General features: G+C 43.8%; 2 protein-coding genes across 2 annotated transcripts; one reads left to right on the forward strand and one right to left on the reverse strand.

Moving 5' to 3' along the window:
• Positions 1-286: 286 nt before the first annotated feature.
• On the forward strand, positions 287-8,928 carry LOC110974090 (uncharacterized). Its single transcript, XM_087135646.1, has 5 exons — positions 287-334; positions 2,221-2,488; positions 3,526-3,690; positions 4,169-4,348; positions 5,820-8,928. The coding sequence occupies exons 2-5, from the start codon at positions 2,297-2,299 to the stop codon at positions 7,785-7,787; spliced, it is 2,505 nt and encodes an 834-aa protein (XP_086991772.1). The 5' UTR covers positions 287-334; positions 2,221-2,296; the 3' UTR covers positions 7,788-8,928.
• LOC110974050 (uncharacterized) lies at positions 8,830-25,060 on the reverse strand. Its single transcript, XM_022225369.2, has 13 exons — positions 24,829-25,060; positions 21,221-21,280; positions 19,883-19,972; positions 18,615-18,650; positions 18,331-18,370; positions 16,655-16,791; positions 16,409-16,549; positions 15,837-15,971; positions 14,851-14,964; positions 12,892-12,980; positions 11,845-12,030; positions 11,041-11,227; positions 8,830-10,871 (listed from the first exon to the last, which is right to left on the reverse strand). The coding sequence occupies exons 1-13, from the start codon at positions 24,895-24,897 to the stop codon at positions 10,725-10,727; spliced, it is 1,431 nt and encodes a 476-aa protein (XP_022081061.2). The 5' UTR covers positions 24,898-25,060; the 3' UTR covers positions 8,830-10,724.
• Between the last annotated feature and the right edge of the window lie 125 nt (positions 25,061-25,185).

A 25,185-nucleotide genomic window follows, 5' to 3' on the forward strand; every position in this document is an offset into this window, starting at 1 on the left:
TAAAAACATTTTTAAAAAGCCACAAAGTGTAGCCATATCCCTCAAGATGGCCAGGAAAGGTTACATGAAACATTTTCTAACCCCCTCTAAAAAAATGTCCGAATTACTTTGCTGCGGCTTCACATCACATATGACCTTATAGGTGAAGCCACATCCAGAAGCTCTGGCCCTGACCGACCTTACACAATCCATAAATTGTACATACCGCCCTCTGTTGTCACAAAAACTTGCCGTTCGGGTACACCTGGTACCCAGACGTTTATCCATTACATAGCATTCATTTGAAATTATAGTCTGGTGAAAACAAGTAATACTGCTGCCGTGCGGGTGTATGGTAAGTCCTTGCAAGAATTTACGTTTTCGTTTGAATTAAAGCGTCCAAGGCTTGAAATTTCTGTTTTGTTCTTTTGTTTTAGTATGTGGTATTCGTAATACTTAGTTACATATAGAGGTCTCGATAATTTCTTTACTTAGCAAATGATGCAAACGGAAGTTGTTTGTCGATCGACTCGATGTCTTGTATTAAGCCTTAGCCCCACACATAGGCTGTAGTGTGGCACAGACTCTCACTCCCGATCCATCCTTAGCCACACATCCGTATGCGCAATTTCGTGTCGGCGTACTGAACATTTTTGGCGCGCCCACTTATAATCGTGGGCGCAATTTCTTTTGCATACGAACATGATTCTTGACCTTTCCGTTTTCTAAATACCATTTATTGAATGATTTCACTCACGTTATCCAGGTATTTTCCGGTCATTTTTCCTTTATCCATTCAATCTAACAGGCTCACTCTCACAGTCGCCAGTTAAAAATAAGGTCGTTGAGCATTACGTCACTTGACCCCTCGTCGTCTCAGCGGCTGTTCCATGTCAAGACATGTAATAAACGGACTGAGCAATAAGATACTACATGTTCCAATGGACTCTTCCAAAACTTTGGCAGCAGTTTAGATGTCTTGACATGGAACAGCCATTGAGACGATGAATGATGAGATGATTGAATGGATAAAGGAAAAAAGACCGGAAAATACCTGGATAACATGAGTGAAATCATTCAATAAATGGTATTTAGAAAACGGAAAGGTCAAGAATCATGTTCATATGCAAAAGAAATTGCGCCCACGATTATAAGTGGGTGCGCCAAAAATGTTCAGTACGCCGACAGGAAATTGCGCATACGGATGTGTGGCTAAGGATGGATCGGGAGTGATCCGTGCCACACTAGTGGGGCTAAGGCTGTAGTGGCTCTCTTTTACAATGTGTCTCTTTTCTGTTGCCATCACAGCCCTACTTCAAGCCATGTCTTAAATGCTTGAAATCCAAACTGCAGGATTGTCACAAACTTTGAATCTTATTATCTTCTGAAATGAGAATGACTCGACAATTTTACTTACATTTACACTGGCGTTTTCCTCAGAGTTTGGACTTTTATATGAGCACCCTAAAACTTTCCAAAACCGTGTACTTGGCTATTTTCCAATGTATGGCGCCTTGAAAAAACCGGCCTGTAGTGTTACATGCTGACCACAGGCAGTGCCATTTTGAAAAAGGAAAGCAGCACTTCTTGACCCGACAGGTGCTCTGGTATACTAGTACTATACATTGTACCATACAAAACTGGTTCCCTGTCATACCTTGCGTGACAGACGAACAAGGAACCGGTGAAATTGAATTTGAATAACAATAATATGCATGTAACTGTATCATGCTCCACACATGTGCTGTGGGCAGACTGTACATTAGCAAAGTTTGCGCGCAACTTATTACTAAGCAGTACTGTGCCAACATGAAGTTTGCATCTGCGGCACCTTTCGGGTGCCCTGATTTCCGACGAATGAAGTGCTGCCTTCCTTTTTCAAAATGGCACTGCCCGTGGTCAGCATGTAATACCACAGGCCAGGTTTTTCAAGGCGCCATACATCAGAAATTGTACGAGTTTGGAAAGCTTTAGGAAGCTCTTATGAAAGGTCCAAACTCTGAGAAATATGCGAGTGTAAGTAAAATTGTTGAGTCTTTCTCATTTCAGAAGATATTAGGATGCAAAGTTTGTGATAATCCTACAGTTTGGATTTCAGACATCTAAGACATGCCTTGAAGTAGGGCTGTGGTGGCGACAGATAAGAGACAAGTTGTAAAAGAGAGCCACTACAGCTCTATTTGTAGGGCTATATATAGGCCTAGGCCTTATTAGTAATTATTTTGCATCACTTCCTCCCAGTGTTACAGGTATGTTGTCATGGTTGTGTGACTGTCCAGCAATGTAAATCTCACTTCTCAGTCACAAATGTGCAAGAATGGCAAATGTAATGGCTGATGGGGCATTGGAACAAGACAACAGTCCCAGCGCTAAGCCAACTGGTTCACAGCAACCTCAATCAACTTCTGGAGGCATGGACATGGTGGAAGGAGTAGATGATGACATGGATGAGGTCAGCGTAGGACTAGACATGACAGATGAGGCAGATGAAGACAAAAACGAACCTCAAGTAAGCTTCATGCGTCGTCTGAGCAATTTGAAAAGTGTAAAGTTGTTAAAACGGAACTGCAGATTTTTTGTGTTAGGCCTTTGTCTAACATGTCTATAGGTCAACGTTGTTGTCTGATTTCAGATGTGGGTTTTTTTTTTGGTGCTGAAATTCTGCATCCGTTTCTCCATTGTTCCATTTTTAGCACAAACTTCCCAATTTTTTAATTAGTGAAAACTGCTCAATCCAGTCATTTATACATGTAATTACAGGTATATGTATGGATGTACATTTGAACTGCAGAATATTTCTAATCTTTCCTGCAGCTCTAATCTTTCCTGCAAACATTTTGTGGAGAAAGATTTATTCAAATGTGGCAATGTGGATTAGATGTTCATCAAAGACACTTGATAAAAAAGGGTGTATATTGTTGAATAGTAATAGTAGAAATCTGCACCCATGATAAGGAAGGACAATTGGCAGCACATGAAGGCCATACATCAGCGAATAACTTTGCATCACTGTTGATATGGGATGTTTTCCATGGCAACAAGGGTTTAAATTACTCTGAAAAAAGTCTGAAGATAGAAAATGTTGTATATTCAAAGTGATGGAAACTGGGGGGTTTGCTTCACAGACCGTTGCCGACTCTGAAGATAGATCCAGAACTCAAAGGGGGGATTGAAAATTGAGGATTGTTCTACGGCTTTCTTAGATGTGAGGCTAAATTTTTGGATGAAAAAGGTGTACATTGTTGAATAGTGATTGTAGAAATCTGCATCCGTGATAAGGCCTTTATGTGCTGCTAATTGTCCTTATCATGGGTGCAGATTTCTACAGTCGCTATTCAACAATGTACACCTTTTTCATCACGCTTATTTGACGAACATCTATAAGTGAGGGCTCGTAACTTTGGAAAGAAAAATATGCATAAAAGTTAAAAAAACCGATGTATTCTTATTTAATTAAAAACACACAAAAGTTTTACCTTTATTTGGGTAGATCCCCCCGTCCCCTGGGATCCCTTAGTGACTCCGTTGGGTGGTCTCAATTTGCAGGATGAGCTGAGGGTGAAAGCCAACCTAGAGGATACCCCTAATGAAGATGCAGACTGGAGCAGAGCCAGACAGTGTTTGTCCGTCTTTCACATTGAAGTGTTTCAGTGTAAGCTGTGCTTCAGTTTTAACTCCACACGAAAAGCAGCGATCGCCGAGCATCTCGAGGTATGCACCATGTTGCCATGTTCCTAAATGTCCTTTTATTTTTGAAGGAATTGATGAAACGTACAGTTGTGGTTGAAAGTCTACCGGCATTTTTAAAGGGACGTGTTAAGTGATAATTTCTGAGATTGTGCCAATTGTTTGTAACCATTCATTTTTAAGTGCATGTTGCTGATGAACTACCACATCTACTTTATTTATAAAAACCTGAAAAGTATTCAAGTACAGAAGATGTTAAAGTTTGTGATACTGAAGTCAGAATCATAAATTCTCTAAATCATCAGAGCCGTCACTGTAGTAAGTTCTGAGAATGTCTCTTAAGAAATTCATTCGCTGATATTCAAAATACATACATTTTCAAGAGTACCCTTTGAACTTGTGTAGTAAAACTCAACTTACACGTTGGGCTGGTATTACATTAGTGTTCATACTACCACATTGAGCATTCTATTCAGACCTCTTACTTGTTTGTTGGAAAAAGGAAAAACATGCTGGAGAATGGGAGACGGTGGCAGATAACGACAGTACTCCATCCCCCGCCACTGATGACAGCAAAAAGAGTGCTCTAACTCAAGGTGACTTAGAGGAGATGATAGAGAGAGAACTGATCGTTGGAAACCAGAGAAAGCCTGATGGAACTCCCACTGTCACCCCAAAGCAGGTGCGTTAGCAAACAAGTGTCCTTAGCCCAGACTGCCCTTGCATTATTGCAGCTTCCCTGGAACCCCTCTCACATATAGCTAGTGTTTGCCTTTGCTTGGCATCTTCTGTCACTGTTCCAGGAGTGCTCGAGTAGACTTTCTCTCGTTGTTCCTCACAATCGTTCCTCTAGACTTACCACCTGCTCCTCCATCCATTCACATCTGCATACCCTCACAATTTCCAAGGCAAATCTTAAGATGTACTCTATCAGTTTCTTTCCATGAACTGCTTTGAAGAGGTCTTCTTTTACCTCGTCCTCTCCTGCTTGTTAATGAAGAAGATGGCATGGTTTTAATTGAAGTGACGTCACACGTACGAACCGGATAGAGTACCACAGTGAATGCATCATGCACATAGGTATGAGTGTGCGTAAAAGGCATAAGTGCGAGAAACAGCACTTGAACCAACTTGTGTGCGTACTCCATTCGTTTGTACTGCACTTCCTGGTTCAAAATGACGGCACACTTTGGCACTCAATACTCCAGTTGTCTACAGCACACATGTATCCCAGTTTAGCTGTAATGTGAATAAGCATTTTTCACAATGAATATGCCTTCCTGCTTCCTATTTCTCATCCGCCTTTTCTCTCTCTGGTGTTTTTCTGGTAGCCCTCACAGCGACTGGCCACTGATCGTCTCAAATAGGGCAAATTGTATTTCAAAAACAAGTGGTCTTTAAATCTTAAGAAACTACAACAGTGCATTGTTGTACTTGAGACTATCACAAGACCAGAAAGAGAATCAATCACAAGACCGGTCACAAGACCAGAAAGAGAGTCAATCACAAGACCAGAAAGAGAGTCAATCACAAGACCAGAAAGGGAATCAATCACAAGACCAGAAAGGGAATCAATCACAAGACCAGAAAGGGAATCAATCACAGGACCGGTCACAAGTAACAGAGTGCATTGAGACAAAGGAGTATTTTTGTGGCAGCTCATTGGTATATCAAAGCCTATGACTTGAATTCAGAGTGGAGGTCTTGTGTTTGTCTTTTAATGGTCTTGTAGGGTCCTGTGATGGCCTGAAGGTGTCTTGTGATGTTTAGAAGAGATTTTAAGATGGTATAAAGGGATCTTGTACAACACTGAGTGCTAAAAATGCAAAATGCAAATGCTTTTTTTTTTTTATTTATATGTACATGCAATTGACAATTGAATACCTCATTAAAAGAAAGGCCCAACTGCACCATTTTGGCCTACATGTAAGAGAGTTAATTGATTTCCATTGCAACTCCTTTAAAAATATTCAGTTTTTTTCTTTTGAACTCAAACAAGGTTTTCTTGAAGTTGGGCCCTTCTTTCAATGAGGTATTCAATTGTCAACCTTTAAAGAACTGACGACGTCAAAGACCAGTAGGACTGTTCTTAAGAAGTCATTTTTCAGTTGATTAGCACGTCATTTTGAAAATTTCATTTGTTTTTTTCACAGAGTGCGGTCATAACCATACCAGGTCAGCAATCCACTTTGCAGAACCAATCAACCAGAGGACCACAGAGGATCATTACTGGGCCAGTTTCTGTCGGAAACAATGCTGTCTTCTTACCGTTTGTTTCTGTACAGACAGCACCTGCTGGAATGCTCCAGCCCACATCTGTTCGTCAGCTTCCACAAGCCACCACAGGGACAAATGCTGTGGTGTGTGCCAAAAACAAGAGAGGGCGAGGCCGCCCAAAGTCTCTCCCTTCCCTTACCGCTGTTCCGTCCGTGACCCCTGCCCCCAAGGGAGTGGGAAATAACAGCAGGCAGTTGGCTGTGTCTCAATCAGAAGAGTCCATCGGCAGTGGAAAAAGCCATTCAGCGGGTCCATGTCGGATTTCACTGAGACCAGGGCTCAGGCGGAGTGCAGATCGCAAACCAAGAGAGTTCAAGGATTACGTTTTAGTTTCTCCATCCGAGAGAGCCTCAGGAGTTGAGGGCAATCCTGATGCTGAGGATGATGATGATAAGGATGTAGTTTATGAGAAGGAAAATGAGGAAGACAAATCAGAGGGCGTTGATGAACCAGATGAGCAACAAGATGACCTCAAAGGATCAGAGCAGGCTCCCAGGGTCTCTCAAAGAAAGTTGCAGTGTCCAAAGTGCTTGATGACATTTGGAACAAGAGATGCCTTGAAGAGGCACTCGCATTTGCAGAGGTGCATTGGGGTGCCGATTACCAGTAAGGAATTCCCCTGTCCCAGTTGTGACTACACAGGGATCAGTGCAGCCAGTCTCAGGATACACCTGCACAGCCACAGGCAGCGAAGAGAGAAGAGGTACGGCTGCGCATCATGCAGAAAGGGGTTCACGACCATTAAGGGTGTGAAGAAGCACCGCCGGAACAATCGCTGCCCGGCCTTGAAGCAGAAGAAGCCCAAGGGGCCCAAGATGTTTACCTGCGATCAATGTGGTAAAGAGTGCAAGGAGAAGCGGGGACTGAGGGAGCACATGGCAACGCACAGTGAGATTCGCCTGTACAAATGTGACTTCTGCTCGAAAGGGTTCAAAACCCCCGGATCACTGCGCCGGCACCGCAAGAAGCATCAGGACCGTTTCTTCTACTGCGACCAGTGCAAATTCAAAAGCAGGTGGCGGTCGAGTCTTAAGACCCACTTTGAAGCCCACCATGCCGAAGACTCACGGGAGTGGCTGCAGTGTCCTCAGTGCCCGCACCAGACCAAGAACAAGTACTACCTGAAGCGGCACATTGAGTCCCACACGGACACCCGCATGTTCATCTGCGAAGTCTGCGGCAAGGACTTCAAGACGGAGATCATTCTCAACGTCCACCGGGGGACCCACGAGGAGGGCACCTACCCTTGCGAGAAGTGCAACTACGTGGGCAAGACGAAGATGCAGCTGTACTCCCACCAACTGGTGCACATCCCTCGGGACAAGATGACCTACAAGTGCGACCAGTGCAGCTGGGTGGGCAAGCGCAAGAGTGAGCTGAGTGTGCACTACCGCAAACACTCCACCTTAAAACTCTACCAGTGCAGTGGTTGCGGGAAGTCATACAAGCACAAGCATGCGCTGACGCGGCACATGAGTGAGAAACACCTCAGGAAGACACTAGTCCTTGACTCGTTGGAGATGGAGGGCATGGTGTCGCATGCGGGGGAGAACACCGTCCTGAACACAGTCCAAGACATCATCCACAGGGCGCAGATGGGATTGAAGGTCACCCACCAAGGGCAAACTCTTACTGGCATTCCGGCGATTGTCCATGCAGCACAGCAGTATCATTTGATTCAAAGTTCAGAGATTGTTGAAGAGGTTGATGCTGATCAAAGTGACCAAATAATCACGCACGAGGATGGGAATGTCGCAATGACCTCAGTACCTGTAGCAAAGTTCTTTGAAATCACTACATCCGGGGTTGGCCATCAGAATGAAAGTGCCCAAGCAACACAGTGACTCACAAAAACCTATCTTCAAAAAAATCATGCCATAAGATTAAAATCTTGAGATTGGTGTCTTTTCTTTGACTACCACTTACAATACATGTACCATGTACATGTGTAGTGCCGTTGCATGGCTTAAACTTAATTCATGTAAACTACCTTGTTTGTAGTTTGCCGTTCCTCCAGTGTAAGTGTGCTAACTGCTCAGCCCTGCATGTTAACCAAATAGCAAGTACCATGAATATCGCATCCAGGTGTCCCAGGTTTTAGCAAGGTCATCATGCAGTTGGTGTTGCGGCTGGTTTGTCCTCAAAGTGTCAGATTGCAAGGATGGAGCAGAGCTTTTCAAGACCACCTCACCTCAATCCAAGATTTTCTCTGGTGCCAGCAAGTGGGGGTACATGTTAAGGCTGCATTTAGGTCCAAATCAACTGGCTGTGGCTTGGAGTAGCACGCATGTCTATTGAAATTAGCCACGGCCGCTGGACAGTTTTCAAACCATGACTTCCTCTCTGTTTTGTCTGAGGAATGGCCCGTGATTTTGGAAAATAAATAAATAAATAAACGGCGCAAAGGCAAGCCGTAATGACTGGAAGTTGGTTCTCATGGAGTAGGAAAAGGACCAGTGCTGATGTAACTGAGCTGGTGCAGCCTAAAAGCTGCATGCTTAAGTCAGAAAAACAGCACGGAAAGAGGACTGACAAGCTGAAGCGGCAAAGCTTTGAGAATTGGAGACGTTGCCGAGGATAGTTCAGCTCCTCAGTAGAGTGTTATGTATATTTAGGGTCGATCAATACTCATACATGATATAGTGGGTCTGCACTTCGCGCTTTCAGTGGTTTTTTGCCATGTTGAGGAACTATCAACAAGTTGTCAGCTGCAAGTGGTCTGTTGACGTCAAACATATTCGGAATTGTTCTGGCTGTGCCCGGTCTGGAATTGGTTCCCTAACCTGAAGATTCCTGACGACTCTTGACATGCAATTACATGTACACGTATATTCACGGATAGGTTAGGTTTCAACCGTGGTTAAATATAGTTCAGGACGCAACATATCAGGAGTGAGGGAAGCCCCACCTGGCTTGGAAGCTGTTTAATTTATTTCATTTTCGAGATGTATTTTACATAATAAAGCAATGGTACGAAATACACAAGGACAAAAATTATTTTTGACATTTGTTTTTCCCTCAGTCTTACTGCCCACGACCAATGAAGCCCGTACCTTTTTCACAGACCATGTAAGTCCGGTTGAATAATTATGCTGCTTTATTTTTTCTATCTCGACTCAAAGATACAACCACAAGTATGCTTTAAGAATGGCCCTTTAATGCCGCCGTTTCACAATAGTGCGCCACCAAGAGTTTGCAACGTGTTGGCCAATTACAATGCGCGAAATTTGTCGACCAAATGCGCGTTTGGAAAGGGTCGACAAATTTCGCGCGTTGTGATTTGCCAACGTGTTGCAAACTTTTGGTGGCGCACTATTGTGAATCGCCCGTATTGTAAGATTGCTTTGTTACGACGTGAATATACAGCCACCATTTATTCTGATTTTTGTTCAGTACGACCTGTGCCGTACCAAACAAAGCAAAACTTAAATTTCTGGCAACCCTATATTACAACTTTGTTTGCAACAATATTTGCCGGTGAATACACCTTTAATAAGCCATTTGTGAATTAAATTCGAATAAAATCTGGTACACTGAGTTATTTGATTGTACACCAACGTCACAATTTTAATTCCCCATACTAAGGACGCTGTTGGTACACCTCGTGATTCGGGGCAAGCTTTTGCACAGGGACCATCTCTGGAATGGACTGGTTCCTTTGTGCCTTTCTTTTCCATTGAGAATAGTGTATTGTTGCAAGGCGTCGCTTACGTAACTAAGCAAAAGCTTGCCCGCATCACGAGGTACAGCAACAGTGTTTTTAGTGTGGAGAATTCAAATTGTATGTTTCGTGAACTTAAAATCTCAGAGTACCAGATTTCATTCAAGGTCACTCGCAAAAGGCTTATTGGCTGGTTTATTCTGTGCGATAGCTTTGCTACGACTTCTCGAGTTTTCTTTGAGATACTTTCAATATGCCTAAAGTCATTTTTAGGCCTAGAATTGTCAGTTGACGGCTTAACGGGTTGTGGGATTTAACTTTAACACTGAAATCACAAAACACATGGTTTGCGAAAACGAAAACTACGGGCGTCGCTGGGGAGGGGGTGTTACGCAAGCATTAGTTAGTTTCATCGGCGAAATCATGATGCTGCCGGAAAGAATGGCCGGGGAAGGGGAAGGTCACCTAAGTGTTAGGTCGGGGTGCAAATGTCATGATGGCACCCTCACCCCCTATTTAAAATGATCTATGGCAGCACTCTTGATAAAATACGCGCAATGTGCATTAAAATTAGTCTTAGACTGTTTCTGTGGGTAGTTCTGGCAAACTAAAAAAAAAAGAAAAACCTGAAGACAAAAATCGGTGTTACTTTACAATCCTATTTCTACTGATTATTGTGTCCTAAGTGCGAACTGTAAAAACAGGAACCATGCACGTACAGCGACAAACTGCAATTTGTCAACCTATACAATGCCTGGTGACACTTGTACATGCCGGCTTCGAAGTTTGTAATGATATAATATTGATTTTTTAAAATTATCTATGGGGCAGAAAGCCAGAGACACTGTTGGGATGTATGTTAGCTTCCTGGCTTTGATTACTTTTACTATGTCATGGCATCAGTCGGTTTGTGCTGAAACATCCTAATTTATTTCTGATGAACTGTACAAACGCCTAGAGTCCGAAAGGTTTCTCTGTTTCAAAATCCCACAGATAATGGCAATGCGGGTGCTACTAACATCCATTTCCTGTTTTGTAGTGTGCAGTTATTAACGTCATCCTTTATTTTCGTTCGGTCGTACTTTATTTTATAAATTTCTTGTCGAATCTGCCACGTGTTTCAATAGCGCAAGAAACTGCCGAGTAGGAGGCTCATAAGCAAAGCTGTAGACGACAATTGGCCCACAGAGGGCGCTGCCGATTCCTTTTCTGGAAGCCAGGGTGTGATGTTAATCCAAACGGAGTTGCCCCCCGACTCGTCTTTCAGCTGCATTTGGAGAGATAAAGTGAATGTTAGTGCATATAGAAACGATGATTGTGACCACTCTCCTTTTGTGGGACAGCTCCTGTTATCCCAACTATGACCGATTCATCGTTTTCCTGTAGCCATTAGGCCTACAACCTCAGAGTTAAGGACTAAGCCCATGTCGGCTCACCTTTTGGTGTCTAAAACCGTCTTGAGGCACGCTGAATTTGTACCCAGTTGGGCAGGCGTCACTGCTTGAGCTATAGGAGGCAGGAGATGAGCTGATTTTCCAGTCATCCGGGTTCGTTGTGCTTTGACATGCATAGTACAACTCAATGGAGCAGTCCTCGGAAACGTACCATCGCCAGTCCGTGCGGCTGTTGTTACATAAAAGGGAGAACGTGTGAGACCTGCATCGAAGTGACTGTTGGTGGATTGTGTAAAACGTGTTGTGGACGATCTCTGAGTGTGGTGGCAAGTGTAATAGGAAGATCCTATATCTTGTGAGAATCATTTTTGGCGTAACGAAGAAGTTTAAGGCCGCAGTTTGACAGTAACTTAACATTATGACAAACACGTGTGCGTTGCGTTCGGCCCCATCCGGTTCGTAAGTGTCACGTCACTTCAGTTTAAACCACGCCCACGGCACACGTGCACTGCACGTAGGGTTACATACATGTACATTGATCGCCGTTTATGTGGAACCATGGAACCGGAAGTTAACGCGCAACTTCCGCGATCGTCCAATGGGAGCCTGCGAATCGTGGCGCTTCCATCCAAGTCACTTACGAACCGGATATACGTTGCGCAATGCTTTGCACAAGTGCTGACACGCATATGCAGGAAAGGCGCTCTTAATGGTTCTTTTACTTTCCTGATGCGTACAAACCTTATTGGTGCTTTTGTGCACTACCTGTGTTTGTTTCCATTATGTTCAAATGATATGGCGCTACAGTGTTCATCTGGATCAGTGTCATATAGTCCCACAGCTTACCTGACCCAAACGCAGGACTCCGAGGTAAGCTCAGGGTCTGGCTGCCCTTCAGCCCAGGTAAACAGGGCAGTCTTAATGAGGTCGGGGGTGATCATATCGGTAGCCGGGTACTGCACCCTGCACTTGACGAACTCCGTAAAGTCATATATGACTCCCGCTCCGTTGCTTGGTCCATCGTGTTTCAAACTACATGTAGAAAAGGAAAGAGATGGTATCGCGTGAAAGGTGGGTTGCCATTGCAGAAAACGTAGCGCTGAACAAGGGCCTATAGGGATGGATTACCAGCGACAAGTAGCTAGAGGGATGCATCCACTCCCATGTCATCAGTGCAGAGCGTGAGCATTAAAAGTCTCAAGATTTAAGACAAGACCATGACAAGTCGTACAGTGGATGAATTTTCTTCGAAGAGATGGAGAGGCGTGTATCGTGGGGGTGATAAATGGTTTTTGCTCCAGCCGTGTTGCTGTTGCTGCCTTTTCCAAATCATGCTCAATGAAATGGCTCAGTGGTTATATTATTTAGGCCTAGGCCTGTAGATACAAGCTTGGATAGCACTCTTGGTCGATGCCCTTTTGTATAGGATATTTCAATGAATTCTGCCTGATATCCGGTCCGGCCAGCATTGTTGAAATTCCATTGTTTTAGTGATGGTAGGATGATGAATGGATGTTGGATATCAACTCATCACGGAGCTCACTTGTCACGCCGTTGGCACTCGCTGCATGGGGTGCAGCAGGGGTCAATAAAGACTTCACGTTCCGGCTTGATCCCACCTATTAACATGATGAATTGATTTTACCAAGTGCTCTCCTTGTGCTCATGTCGATAGGAAATGCGTGTTCAATATTGAAAGTATGTAAAATAGCGAAAATAATTGATAATGGTGAGTGATAACACCGCCCTCTTTAGCAATTAGGCCTAACGGTGTCAGTGCATTACGCACTCACGGTATTGTCTCTACGACTTATAACCTGTTAATAATTTTTAAAAATGCAACATCCAAATCGGATGATGAGTCGATGTCAAAGATGGAAGGGTAAATCTTACTGTGTGCTATTTCCGTAGTGGGTGGCATCGCTGTAGTATCGAATCTTGTTTGTGAGGTTCTTGGTGCCACATTCGGGATAATTTGTGAACTGAAAAAAAAGTGAAAGCAGTTCTTTCAAAGAGTGCATTTAACAGAATTATTCAGCATAACATAATTATTCACCCTTCTCAGTGGTATCCGCCCCGAGCTGAAGGGCACCCCCAATTGGCGAAAGAAAGACAGATGGTTACAACTGGGTTCTTGCACGCGTTCTGCGTGTATGCAAAGATCATTCAGTTCGTAAGTGACTTCGTCACAAAGGCGGACGCGCCATGATTTGCAGGCTTCCATTGGACGATCGCTAAAGTTGCGCGTTAACTTCCGGTTCCATGCTTCCATGTTACCGGAGATCAATGCATGTAACTCTATGTGCAGTGCATGTGCAGTGGGCTTGGTTTAAACTGAAATGACGTCACACTTACGAACCGGATACATTCCGAAATTAAAGAAATATGGAAGGGCTGCGTAGCACCGTGATCAGAATATCGACAAGAATATAAGATTAAATCAGTGCTCTGAAATATATGATTGCTGAGCTTTTGATAACTGAGTGAACTGAAGGTACTCAGTTACCTAAAGAATCTGCTTGCCCTGAAGAAGGTACTCAGTTACCGAAAGCTCGGCACTCATATGTTTCAGAGCACTGATTTAACCTTGTTAACCTATTCTTGTCGACATTCCGAAATTAAATTCGTCGCGCGTACTTAGCGTGCTCTGCGTCAAACGCGCACATTACTATCGCGCCTACGCAGTGAGTTGGTACCGCGAGTGAGTGAGTTGGATCGGATAGTGGACGAAAACCTCTGTAAACCTCTGACCTTTGCTATACCGAGTTATTATCAAAACGTGGTTTTCAGCCACAGTTGATAATGCGATGGGCACTCGAATGAAACATAAATTGACCTGAGCTTAAACTCAGCAGAGGTTAAAAGTTTACTTTCTGTATTTGTAATTCAGTACTGCAACTACAGATCAGACAATCTGGGAAAGTTCACCGGGAAAACTAGCATAAACTAGCATAAACACCTACTGGCTCGAAACAGTTTCCATGCATACCGAGACTTGAAGACAAACACATTCCTATCATAACTGCCATCACATCACGTACATTGTTAACAATTTCTGCCTAATGGCTAATATCTGCGCGGCATTATTCTGTGAATATTGTGGCAGTCTTGCCGACAAAACCCCAGGTCGTCCTCGGCCGACGTCAGCGAGCGGTCTAGTCTGAGGCAGGCCCGTGTTAGAGCAGTCTACCGCCAGGTGCAGCAGGAGAGCAGCACAGGCGCGCACTGGGGTAGAGGACAGGGTGGGACTCCGGGGGCACAACAGACACAAACGGACGCGTCTGCCTGAGTTGACTCTGGTTTAATGATTGATCGCACCTGTCCAGGTGCTACTAATGTTGCAACCTCCACAGGCCTTGGCCTGGCAATCTCCTAGACAGGTCTTGGCCCTATACGGGTCGTGATCCCTATACAGGTGTAAGCTACGGGCACAACTTGTTCTACATCCACCAAATTCTCCGTAAGACTACCGCCCCGTGGATGGATAATATAAACTAAACCCGTATAAACTCGTCCCCGGATGAGTCATATTAAATCTAAGGATCCCCCGGCAAGTCGCCCACTAGGTATAGCCCAGAACCATACGGCAACAGAAACCAACCGGGACGGGGCTGGAACTGCCATGGCACATGGGTCTGACTGGGAGGGAACTGACCCGCTTGGCGCGCGATCGCTATTATATATCTCGCAGGCCGCCAGCCTGGCGCCACCAGCCATAGCGCACATCGGGCCCTGCCAACGTCTGGGAATAAGCCCTGGGCCTAACTCTACGGCTCAGAATACACACGCTAACTGCTATTGCGCCACAATATTACACACACCTATCAAGATGCTGGATGATAAACACCTTACCAGTCTCATTTGCTTGTCTTCCCAGTAAATCTTGTGGATGTACTTTCCTCCATGGGGATAAACTTCCCCCGATCCTGCGGTACTGCCCGTTGCAACGACTACGTTCTTTCCCGCCTATTGGTAAGCATAATTGGATTAGGTGAAGCCATGGCGTCAGTTTCTTCCCGCTGATCGTTCTTTTACGGCTTCTTGGATTGACAATCAACACCCAGAAAATTCTAAATGCTATTTTGAAATGTGAAAGTATATGTACCACTTATAGGTATCTAACGACTTATCCGAGGACATATCTTGAGGACCTATCCGAAGCACACTTATTGTCATGATACCACGACGCATGCGTACTTAAACTTACGGTGTTGGCACAAGACCTACCTAATCGAGGTTCGTTACCCGTGTATCTACATCGTTGCACGTCCCCCCCCCAAAAAAATGGATTAACAGAGCGCAGTTTACAGACAGATGACCACGTACTTCATTCAGCCAAGAAATCCGATGGAATTGATACAAGGTGGCGAAACACAATTGTAGTTCAGAACCAAACAGATTGTGGAATCAATTAAAACAAAATGTTTTGAAACCAAGATTACTAAACTTCTGTGGCGAGCGCATTCAGGCAAATCACAACACCCACCCAATACGGGCGATTCACAACAGTGCGCCTCGGATACTTTGCAACGTACTGGCCAATCATAATGCGCGAAATCTGTCGACTAAATGCGCTTTTGGAAAGGGTCGCGTATCGACAGATGTTGCGCATTGTGATTGGCCAACGCATTGCAAACTCTTGGAGGCGCACTATTAGGAATCTCCAATGTTCGTCGAAGAGGTCTGTTAAAAGCTCACACCGTCGTGTGCGCAACCATGGGTGCCGCCAATTCGACTTATCATTGGATTTAGCCTGTTCATTGTTGGAAGATCCTTACGTAAGTTATTATCAATGGGACAAAGCCCCCACGCAAGTGCGAAGGATCCTGCTATATTACCTGTCTCATTTGCCTCGGTGTTGGCCACTTCCCACCGTATGTGTCTGCCAGTTCTGCCGGGGTAAGTATGCGATCGCCCAGGTACTGCTCCAATGGGTCGTTGACAGAATCGTCATTGCCCTGATTATATTTCTCCTAAAATAATAAAGCAACAGATGTGTGTTCTCCTTCTGCCAATTCTTTTTCCCGTGACTGAGACTATGAAGCAAGTAGACCGATGAAGGTCAGAAACCTTCGATTCTTCCTTCCAGGGTGAATTATGACCTTCCTGCCCCCTAGAAAGGCGAGTCACTGTGTTTGAGAACGGATACGTGCCGGGGAGAGCTGTATACTCGAAGATGAGCACAGATGATAATTAATTAAGTAGACCGATCATGGAAACCCTTCAGCCTTCCCCAAATCTTTCGTTTACAGGAGCACACAGGACCGCAGGCCAGCCTAATCCAGTCCACATGGGCTCAAGCAACAAACAATACACCAAACAAAACGGACACAATCGTAAAAATATCTGGCAAGCAAGAATTAAAACATTCTGAAAAAATTACGTGCTCTGATTTTTTTTCGAGACTTACGTTCATGTAGATCCGAACCATCTCCTCTCCGTTGCCAGGTAAATTTATCCAATCAGCGATCTCCTTGATGCCGTCAGAAAAAAGGGGGTCGGTTTCACTGCATTCAAGATCGATGGTATCGCCTAAGTGCGCCATGCGCATCTGTGGAAGTCACAAAATGTCTTTGCGGTTTAAATGACGGAGTTTGGAGACCAATCAATTAATGTACTGCCACCACTCTGAAAGAGCTTACTTTGAAGCCCGTACCTCATTATAGCAGAACCAGTTGTCAATCTCGAGCGCACGGATGCCCATGTTCAGCAGATCCATAAAGCTGAACTCTTGGTTTGCATAGTTGTTACAGTCCATCGGGTAGGGTGGAGGCCAGGGGCACGTGTCGGTTACTTCCATGATCCATGGAGAAAAAAGAGCAGGTTATAAGTATCGATAAAGGGGGTAGCCCTATTCATAAGCCCCAGATTTGTTGGTAACAGACGAGCGGCTTAAAAGGTTTAATTCAGCCGTCATGACGATTTCAGTCGAATTGCCCATATTGATGTGTGTTCATTTAAAAATAGTATTATAAGCTGTTGGGGGGAACATTTAATTTAATGTTGACGACCATTGTGTGTGTGTGAATGTGTGCTTTTGCTCCATGATGCACTTTAATAGCAGCGTTTTAATCACTCAATCATCACACAGCAACATTTTATGCAGTAAGGTTAATCATTTTGTTATCTTCTTGATATTAACAACAAAAACCAATCTATCTGAGATGGCCGAGTGGTTAAGTCTGCGGTCGTCAGATCTTCAGACGGTGGGTTCGAATCCCAAGGGTGGCGTTTTATTTTCCCAACGCTTGCTGCCAGTCAGTACTTATAAGAGACTCTAATTCACCCCTGTAAAATACCAACAGCACCTCAGCCGAACAGGTAAGCTCTGCGGCTGGCACTGTCCGCGAAGTCCAGGTGAGCGCCTTAGTACAGGTTCGACACGTATGGCCGACTTGGCGGCCAGGGCTTATCTCGTTTCCTCCCTTGCATGGTCGCTGGAACCACGGACGTACATAAAAAAAACCTGGACTTGCAACGCCTTTGTATGAAAAAGAAGCCAACCAGCGGCCATTTTACCGAGCCGAATACAAAAGCGTGGGCGGTTCCCTTCTATTGACGCCAGGAAGAACAACGGTGGGCATTGCCAGAAAAGCTTTGTATTCGGCTCGGAAAAATGGCTGTGGGTTGATTCAATGACTCTATAAGCTGATTAAGGGCATTGCGAGTCCAGATTTTATTATACACGTCCGTGGCTGGAACCCTTTTTGGGGTTAAATGGATGGGCAGGGAGGAAGTGCTGTGGGCCGGGAACCCGAGACCCAGAAGAGTCCTACATGGAAGTCGGTAACTGCGATTCCTTGCGAATTTCAGGAGTCCGTGCGCCTGCATGCGTGGTCAACGAGGCATAACTTTTGGATTTTTCCCTCACCATATTTTTTTCTCGTACAAATTGTCTAATATATAGATTTTTCTATACTTAACAGACGGCTGTCAATTTTGTTTTCCACAAAGCCAGAAAACACACGCCAAACGGCACGGTAGACACAATGTTGGGTCTATAGGCACGCGGTCTGCGTTCCGGTTGGACATGACAACATTGACCGGTGGAGTGAGGGTGGGGCTGGAAAGCGTATGGCTTTTGCCTCAACAATTTTGTCCAGGATTGTAGTTAGAAGGTTTACACTTCGCGCCGAAACACCCGTCTGGGTATACCTTTTCACGGTCCCGTGGCGTCAGGGATCAGTGCCCTTTTCATAACGAGGCTGCATGCTAAATATTGTCTTTTTGAAGTGTCAGTAAAATATAGTAAAAATACGAACTGTCACGTGATGCTGTGTTTGTTTGTCTGTGGATGAGGTATACTAGGTCAGATCAGTCTAGTGAACATACCTCCGAATCCCCAAGCTCTGGCATTGTAACCATTGTGTGCCTGTCGAATAAAAACAAATACCAAAAAGGAACACGCATGTTTACGGTTTTAGTTCTGTGTCGTTTGATCTTCTTTGAGAGAACTACAGGCTTCGAAATATATGCATTCGAAGTTAAACACCGCATAGAAAGTAGCCTTATGAAAGGATAATCTTGACAGAAGTCTGAAGACAGGAAATTCCTCCGTAAAGTCAACTAATCTGAGTCATAAAAAGACTGTTATAATAGAGACATTGCTTACTTACATCAAGCATTTGGAGCCTATCCCAAGGCTCGTCAATCTGTCAGAAGAAAACAAGCAGAAAACCTCTTATATTTGACTTTGTTCTAACTAAATATTTGAATATTTTATCAAAGCACTTTTAACAAAAGGTAAGTTGAACATATTTGATCATGCAAAAAGCGACACACGTATAACAAAGTGAAAGACACGGTAAATAAAAATGAAGGGAAGTGTCAAAGAACACTGAAAAAGTTCGGATCTGTATGTGGATTTAGTTGGAGATTAATAACTGTTGGGCTAAAACAGTCTATTTGTTTAAAAAGTCACAACATGATATCTGTGGTTGAAAGCTCAACTAATACGATAATGAATCCATGGATTCCACTCTTGATACCGTAAAGTTAACAAGCCCTAGAAATTTGACATCGTAGGACTTAATACTAGAAGAGCTGTTCGTTCAGTTCTCAGCCCATAAACGATGGACGTGGCGATATTTTGTCAAAAGGCAATGATGTTTGCATTTAGAGACTCTGTTGTCCGGATAAAAGATAAGAGACAATAACATCTTGTCGATGAACTATTTATGCTAGCATTATCAAGGGGAGGGACTATATAGTTAGGCTGAAGGGGCAAAGACCAAGGTGGCGTCCACTGGCCCCTGTTCAAAATAATAATTGGTACATGTAGCATCTTTCGCTTTCAGTTTGTAACTTGTTACGAATCTGTTATCGGTCCATATTGCATAGGCCAACTGACCGTCGTTCATTATGCCTTGTTGTGAATGTGTCGCCCCAATTACCGGTATGTGTATTTGCTGCACTCTGAAAAGTAAAAATGGCAGGCATGTTGTCGTTAAAACAACTTTTTACACCAAGCCTGACCAAGGCATTCCAAACGGCAACTACCTTCAAAATGTTAACAAAATGAGTTGGAAAGTTTCGTTCAATCGCGGAACTGTAGGGTTTGGTTGCGTGACTTTGGCTACCTGGGCTGACTGTCGTTTCTTCGCTGGGAAAACGATGCCGTTTCTTGCCGATTCTATAGCGCTGTATAGCCTTGTCAGTCAGAGATCAATTACAAGTATCATTGTAATACGCCACGGTTAAGTTGGAGAGGTCACAATGAGTGACTGGGGATGTTGAACGCTGATAAATACCTGTAATCTTTTGCTTTTGCTTTGGACTTGGCACTCAGTATGTTAATTTGTAACTCACGTAAATGTAAATCTGCTTTATGAAAATTGGTAATGACGCCCCCTTCAAACAGTAGTACGCATCTGTATGAACTCACCTGTAGCTCTCGTTGCTGTTTGGCCGCGGCTACCAACCAAGGGTCGATAGGCACCTCACCTGGCATACACTTGTGAGTACTTTCACTGCACTGCAAAATGAGAGCCATGAAATAAACCTCTGGAATTTACTCTCACGTTAACGCGGGTTAGCGGAGAATCCAGAAACGTGCACCCCGGATGGCATTTGGTAGTGATTATACCAGCTATGATGATGCCTTGAAATTGTGCAATATTCCAACTCTCCTATCTCCTAGGATTTCATTAAGTCATACTTTTACTAGCCCACCCTATCACTCCAATCAATTCCGTCAGTGGCTGCCAGCAACCAGGAGGAATCAACACAATCGGGATCTTAGGAATTCAAATGAACTTACTACCCCTAAATGGGTCACAAAACGGTATCTTAACAGTCCAGTTCTGTTCTCTATTCAGTTGTTAAATGATCAATTATTTAACTAATTTTAATTCTATTTTTAAATTCTAATTTTTAATCCTCTCTTCTTGTCAATTTTTAGTCTCTCTTCGAAATGTATGTTTTTTTAACAATTGACCTCTTGTAGTGTTTTTAATGTTACATGTTAAGTGTTTGATTCTTCCTTTTAACTAATCACTCAATTCAACCTTTTAGTTGCAATGTGATTTTTAATAAACCTTTAACATAACAGCAATAGCAAAAAGGTTAGTAACTTGTTTGCAAAAGAGTTTAGCAGCAGACGTTGATGATTACGTCAGTGTGTATGAACAACTACTTATGCCACTAAGCATGTCGCCGGATGTTACCCATGGTAACCATATCTAGATCAGGAAAAGGGAACACAGCAGGTCCATTTGTCGGTGAAGATGGCTCCCTTTTTCACCATTCCATTTTCAAAGTAGCTAAAAGGCCTGGCATGGCGCTAATTTTCTCACATGCCAAGGGCAAATAAACCTCCTTGTCAAAAATTAACTTCGCCTATACGAGAACAAAATACAGATTCACAAAGTATAACCTAAATTGAAAACGAAGGGTTACTTCGTGCCTCCCCTCTTTCTGTTTCTCATAAAGGGTACACATATCCACTGCAAGTCTTGCAAATAAACATTTATTCTAAAGTGGGTATGTAACTAACACGATCTTCTTTGTAGTAAGCGCAGTGCAGATCTCGCTGGGCAAAGACGTTCGAGAGGCTAGGCATGTGTGTAGCCTGATTACATGGACTAAGTCCGTTTTTCATCTCCCTTGAATTCTCCAAAGTTTTGACACGACGAAGACAGAACTGACGGGCCGAGTAACCAATCACATCCCTCTCGGGCCCGTGACCTTCAATCAGGTCGTGACAAGTCTCCCAAGCTCTCACCTTTTTACAGGCCACATCCTTACTTATGCCAGTGCACGATGCATCCCCCTGTGCGCTAACCTGTAAACAAAAGACATCACGATAAACATAAGATGCGTTAAGTGGACACTGCTGAAACAGAACACGGTAATGAAGGAGGGAAAACTTCTAGTGACTATGGGCTCCGAGCTGGACAAAGAGAGGGCGCAATTTTCTTAGTAACGGAGGCTCCTTTGGTTGTAACTGCGCTTCGCTGGTTCACGAACGACCATGAAACGCAAGCGTTGCAGTCGCATCGCTACCAACAAAATGAACGCTCCCGACCAACATGGCTCTTTTCAACCGATGAGGGGGTGCTTCTGCCAGGGTGGATATAATTGAATGTTGTTTCCAGTGCAGTCGTTACATCTACTAGTCCCTTACAGGGCATGTAATGCATGAATGAACTGGCTTTTCTCTCTTGCCAACGTCTATGAATACTACCTGTATTATAATCTCTATACATGCGTTGCCGGGAGAGAATTTGCTGAATACGTTCCCGGTACAGTTTGTATACCCGTAAATGTGTGGCCGACTATAACAGTGGGCAGCCCCAAATGGCATTATTTAGGCCGGTATTTGGTAATAGGAAGCAATTGCGTTAAATTACAGGATGCACCGAAGGTATGAAACTTTTACATTGCTAAAGTCCAGACAGTTTATGCATTTGTTGCATGTCATTAAGAACCCTAGTTTCTGCTATAGAAACCGCGAGAGAGAGCAACATTACAATCTGGTTATTACACTATTTTACAATCGATTATCAAAGCATGTACTAATTACGTCATGTTATCAGCCGTTGTGTGTGCTGTTGTATGGGTTTTGTCAAAATGACCCAAAGGCCATTAGTTAGCGTTTAACCGAGTATTAGTGCTAAATAAAATCAGCTAATACATGCTTTTTGGATTAGACGTTACCAATACGGAATGGCTACATTAGAATCAATAACAGTGGGTCATCTGAACCAAAGATTACAGGGTTTCATCCCTATTTCAGCCAATTTTGATTGATTGGTGGAACAACTTCTTTGGTGGTTGTTAACCAGTTTTGGTAGTTAAAGCTATCCAACAATTGAAGTGCCGTGTCGTCTTTATCCGGTTGAGAATCTTTTACTCTGAATTCCTGGCTTAAACCAGCAAGAGTGCGTGGACGCCTTTTCACGTTCATTCCGCGTCATCTTTGCTTTGACAGGAAAAAAAACAGTTACTTGTAGTTACAGGGTAGCCTCAAGGGTTTATGTTATTCCTTCTTTTTTAGGAGGCGGTGAGGTGTTGGGGGTTCAACCAATACCCGTTGTTGCCGGGACTGCATCGTTGTTTGGATTAACGGTGGTAAAAATCATATCAGACGAATAGAATGACATTTATGACCACACCAATTACGTGATTTTCTTGCGTTGTACTCACAAGCGTTAAATCTTCTCCGAATTATGTGACCATCTCGCAGTCTATTGTCATACCATGGTAATAAAGTGGCATTTAAGTTATTGGTCGAACATCAACACGTGATAAGCAACAAACGCGCATGTACCGGATCCGGCGAGAACATGAGCAATGCTCACCGTGTTTCATGAGTGATGTACCCCTCTTACCTTGATCTCCACCGGGATTGAAAGTGTCGTTTCCACGGTGGTGGTCTGTGCGTGTGTGAATAACGGAGTTCCGAATTTGGACCTCCATAGTCATGGTGGGGGAGAGCGGAGACAGTCTATTTCAGATATCACCCATGCATGACAGAATTTGATAGCTTTTTGGAAATATCGTCGGAAATCCACGCCAATTATGCAATTTAATTGAATTTCTTTGACAATCATTTCGTCGGCGAAGACAACTTCAGTGAAGCGCATTGTGACGCAGTAGAAATTATGTCACTTCGTTCCCTTGTGTTCGTAAAATCTACAGCAGTACTGTTACCTGTTGAAACGGGATCTACGTGTGCACAAAACACCATGGACCCCAACGCAGCAGGCAACAATTTAGGCCTTGGCACTGCTTGTAATAGTTCTGCGCAATGGCTGTGCACATGATAGTCATGCCCTGATCACATGAAAGCTACGTTATGGTTGGTCAAACTTTAATCCTTATGGGGCAAGGCCATTATACTTTATGGTCAATATGTAATCAAAGCTTTGGTAAACTTAATGAAAACGATCAAAATTGTTAGCTCTTGTCATCGGTTACATTTAACCGACAGTTCGGTTAAAAATAACCAATTCCGCCGGTATCGACCCAACCCTAAATGATCCGGGGCGTAACCTGCCTCCCTCAAGAGTATTTCTGATATTGCTGCATAGCTTTTTTTTCCACGAGCAGAGCTCTGGGGAGTGTGATTTTGATACCACTTGTCTGAAAAATCAAAGTATTCTCTCGCAAAGCGGCTGCAGTTTTCTGAGACAGGTCAGCTAAAAAGGTTTAGGCCTGTATACCTGTCCACTTAACTTGCTGCATTGAACTTCAAATAAAACTATATAAGTAAAAACTTCACTTGTATACTGATAAGGAGAGTTTCTATATTCATGCCAACTTTCATATAATATGGCAAGGGACGTTTGAGTTGGGGGGGGGCTGGAATCCACTGGCTTTAGTTTGTTATCAGCTATTCAAGGTTTTGACCAAACGATTGGTCAAGGTAATCAATATGCCGAAACTCATGAAAATGGACCAACCCACTGGTCCAGGTCTAACTAAAATATTGTTTATAACCAGAAGTAACGCAACCGAATAAATGCGGGTTTCAACCAATTTATGTTCATGCAGATTCAATCTCTGCGGGTATATTGGATCGTAAATCTTGATTTGTTACAGACTGGGGTTTAGAACGGAGCGGAAGAACAGCTAGGGCCATCCCCCCACAAATGGAGCCACTTTTTATGAAAAATGATGAAAGGCGATTCTTTGGAGTATTTCATTTTTCCCTCCTTTCAAAAGCGTGTAAAAAGTCCTCAAATGTAGCATCACCCCTTAGAGAGGCCATAAAAGGTTGAACAAATTGCCCCAATCCCTCGAAAGCAAGTTTGCGCCCTGCAGAAAATTGGGTTCTCGGTCCACCTTTTGCACAGGTTTGACGTCTCTAAAGATGAGTGAGCACTGTGAAACGAGGGGAAAAAGGCTGAGAATATACCCAGCAAGATATGGAACGGAGGGGTAGCGCCCCCACCTGTCCAAACCCTGAAGAAACTCTAGGCTATTGTTACCTAACACATATCCCCTCTGGATATCTGAAAAGATTTCTTGAGATTCTGGTAAAATAATGACCAGCACAAAAGGTGTGTGTACGTTTGAGTTTGTTTCTGCATTCAATTGGGGACCTTGAACAATAGAGGACAATAAGGTCCCCGATTGACAACTGTGTACAAAACATATGGGTGGTCTTGTAAAAAAGTTAAAGTACAAACAAAAGAGGAACAATAGGAGGTCCCCAGTTGCAGGCAAATACACACTTGGGTGTGTGTGGGGGGTTCTCTACTGTCCCATATCTTGCTTTAAATGGATGATAACATGCATGCGACGGGGTTCGTCATCCACTTCGCTACACAAAGCGTAGCAGAAGACGAACGCACTGTTCTAGAACATGAATGTAGGACTACCTACCTCAGCGGCTGATGTTAGCAACAGGACAAGCACTGCAGCCTTGTCAAGCAGGGACTGACGAAGCTTCATGGATGTTCCCAATCGTCGAATGTTACTACACAAAGCAAAATTCTGCAAGACAAATCAATGTCACCAGCGCGCCCAGCCTGACAGAAATTGTCTGACTCTGTACTCTGACCATGGAGCTCTGACGCAAGCACAGATAAAATCTTAGTGGCAAACAGCAGCTAGAAGGACCAGGTTCTGACACACATCCCTCAGCCCTCAGCACAGGCGGCTCAGGTAGAATGATAAAGGTCACGCCAGAAGCGCGCTGTGGAAAGGTTTTAATAATGAAGTGTATTTACATGCGGGCCA

This window comes from Acanthaster planci, linkage group LG04 (assembly GCF_054643075.1).
Source record: "Acanthaster planci isolate LZ-2023a linkage group LG04, COTS_SCS, whole genome shotgun sequence".
NCBI lineage: Eukaryota > Metazoa > Echinodermata > Asteroidea > Valvatida > Acanthasteridae > Acanthaster > Acanthaster planci.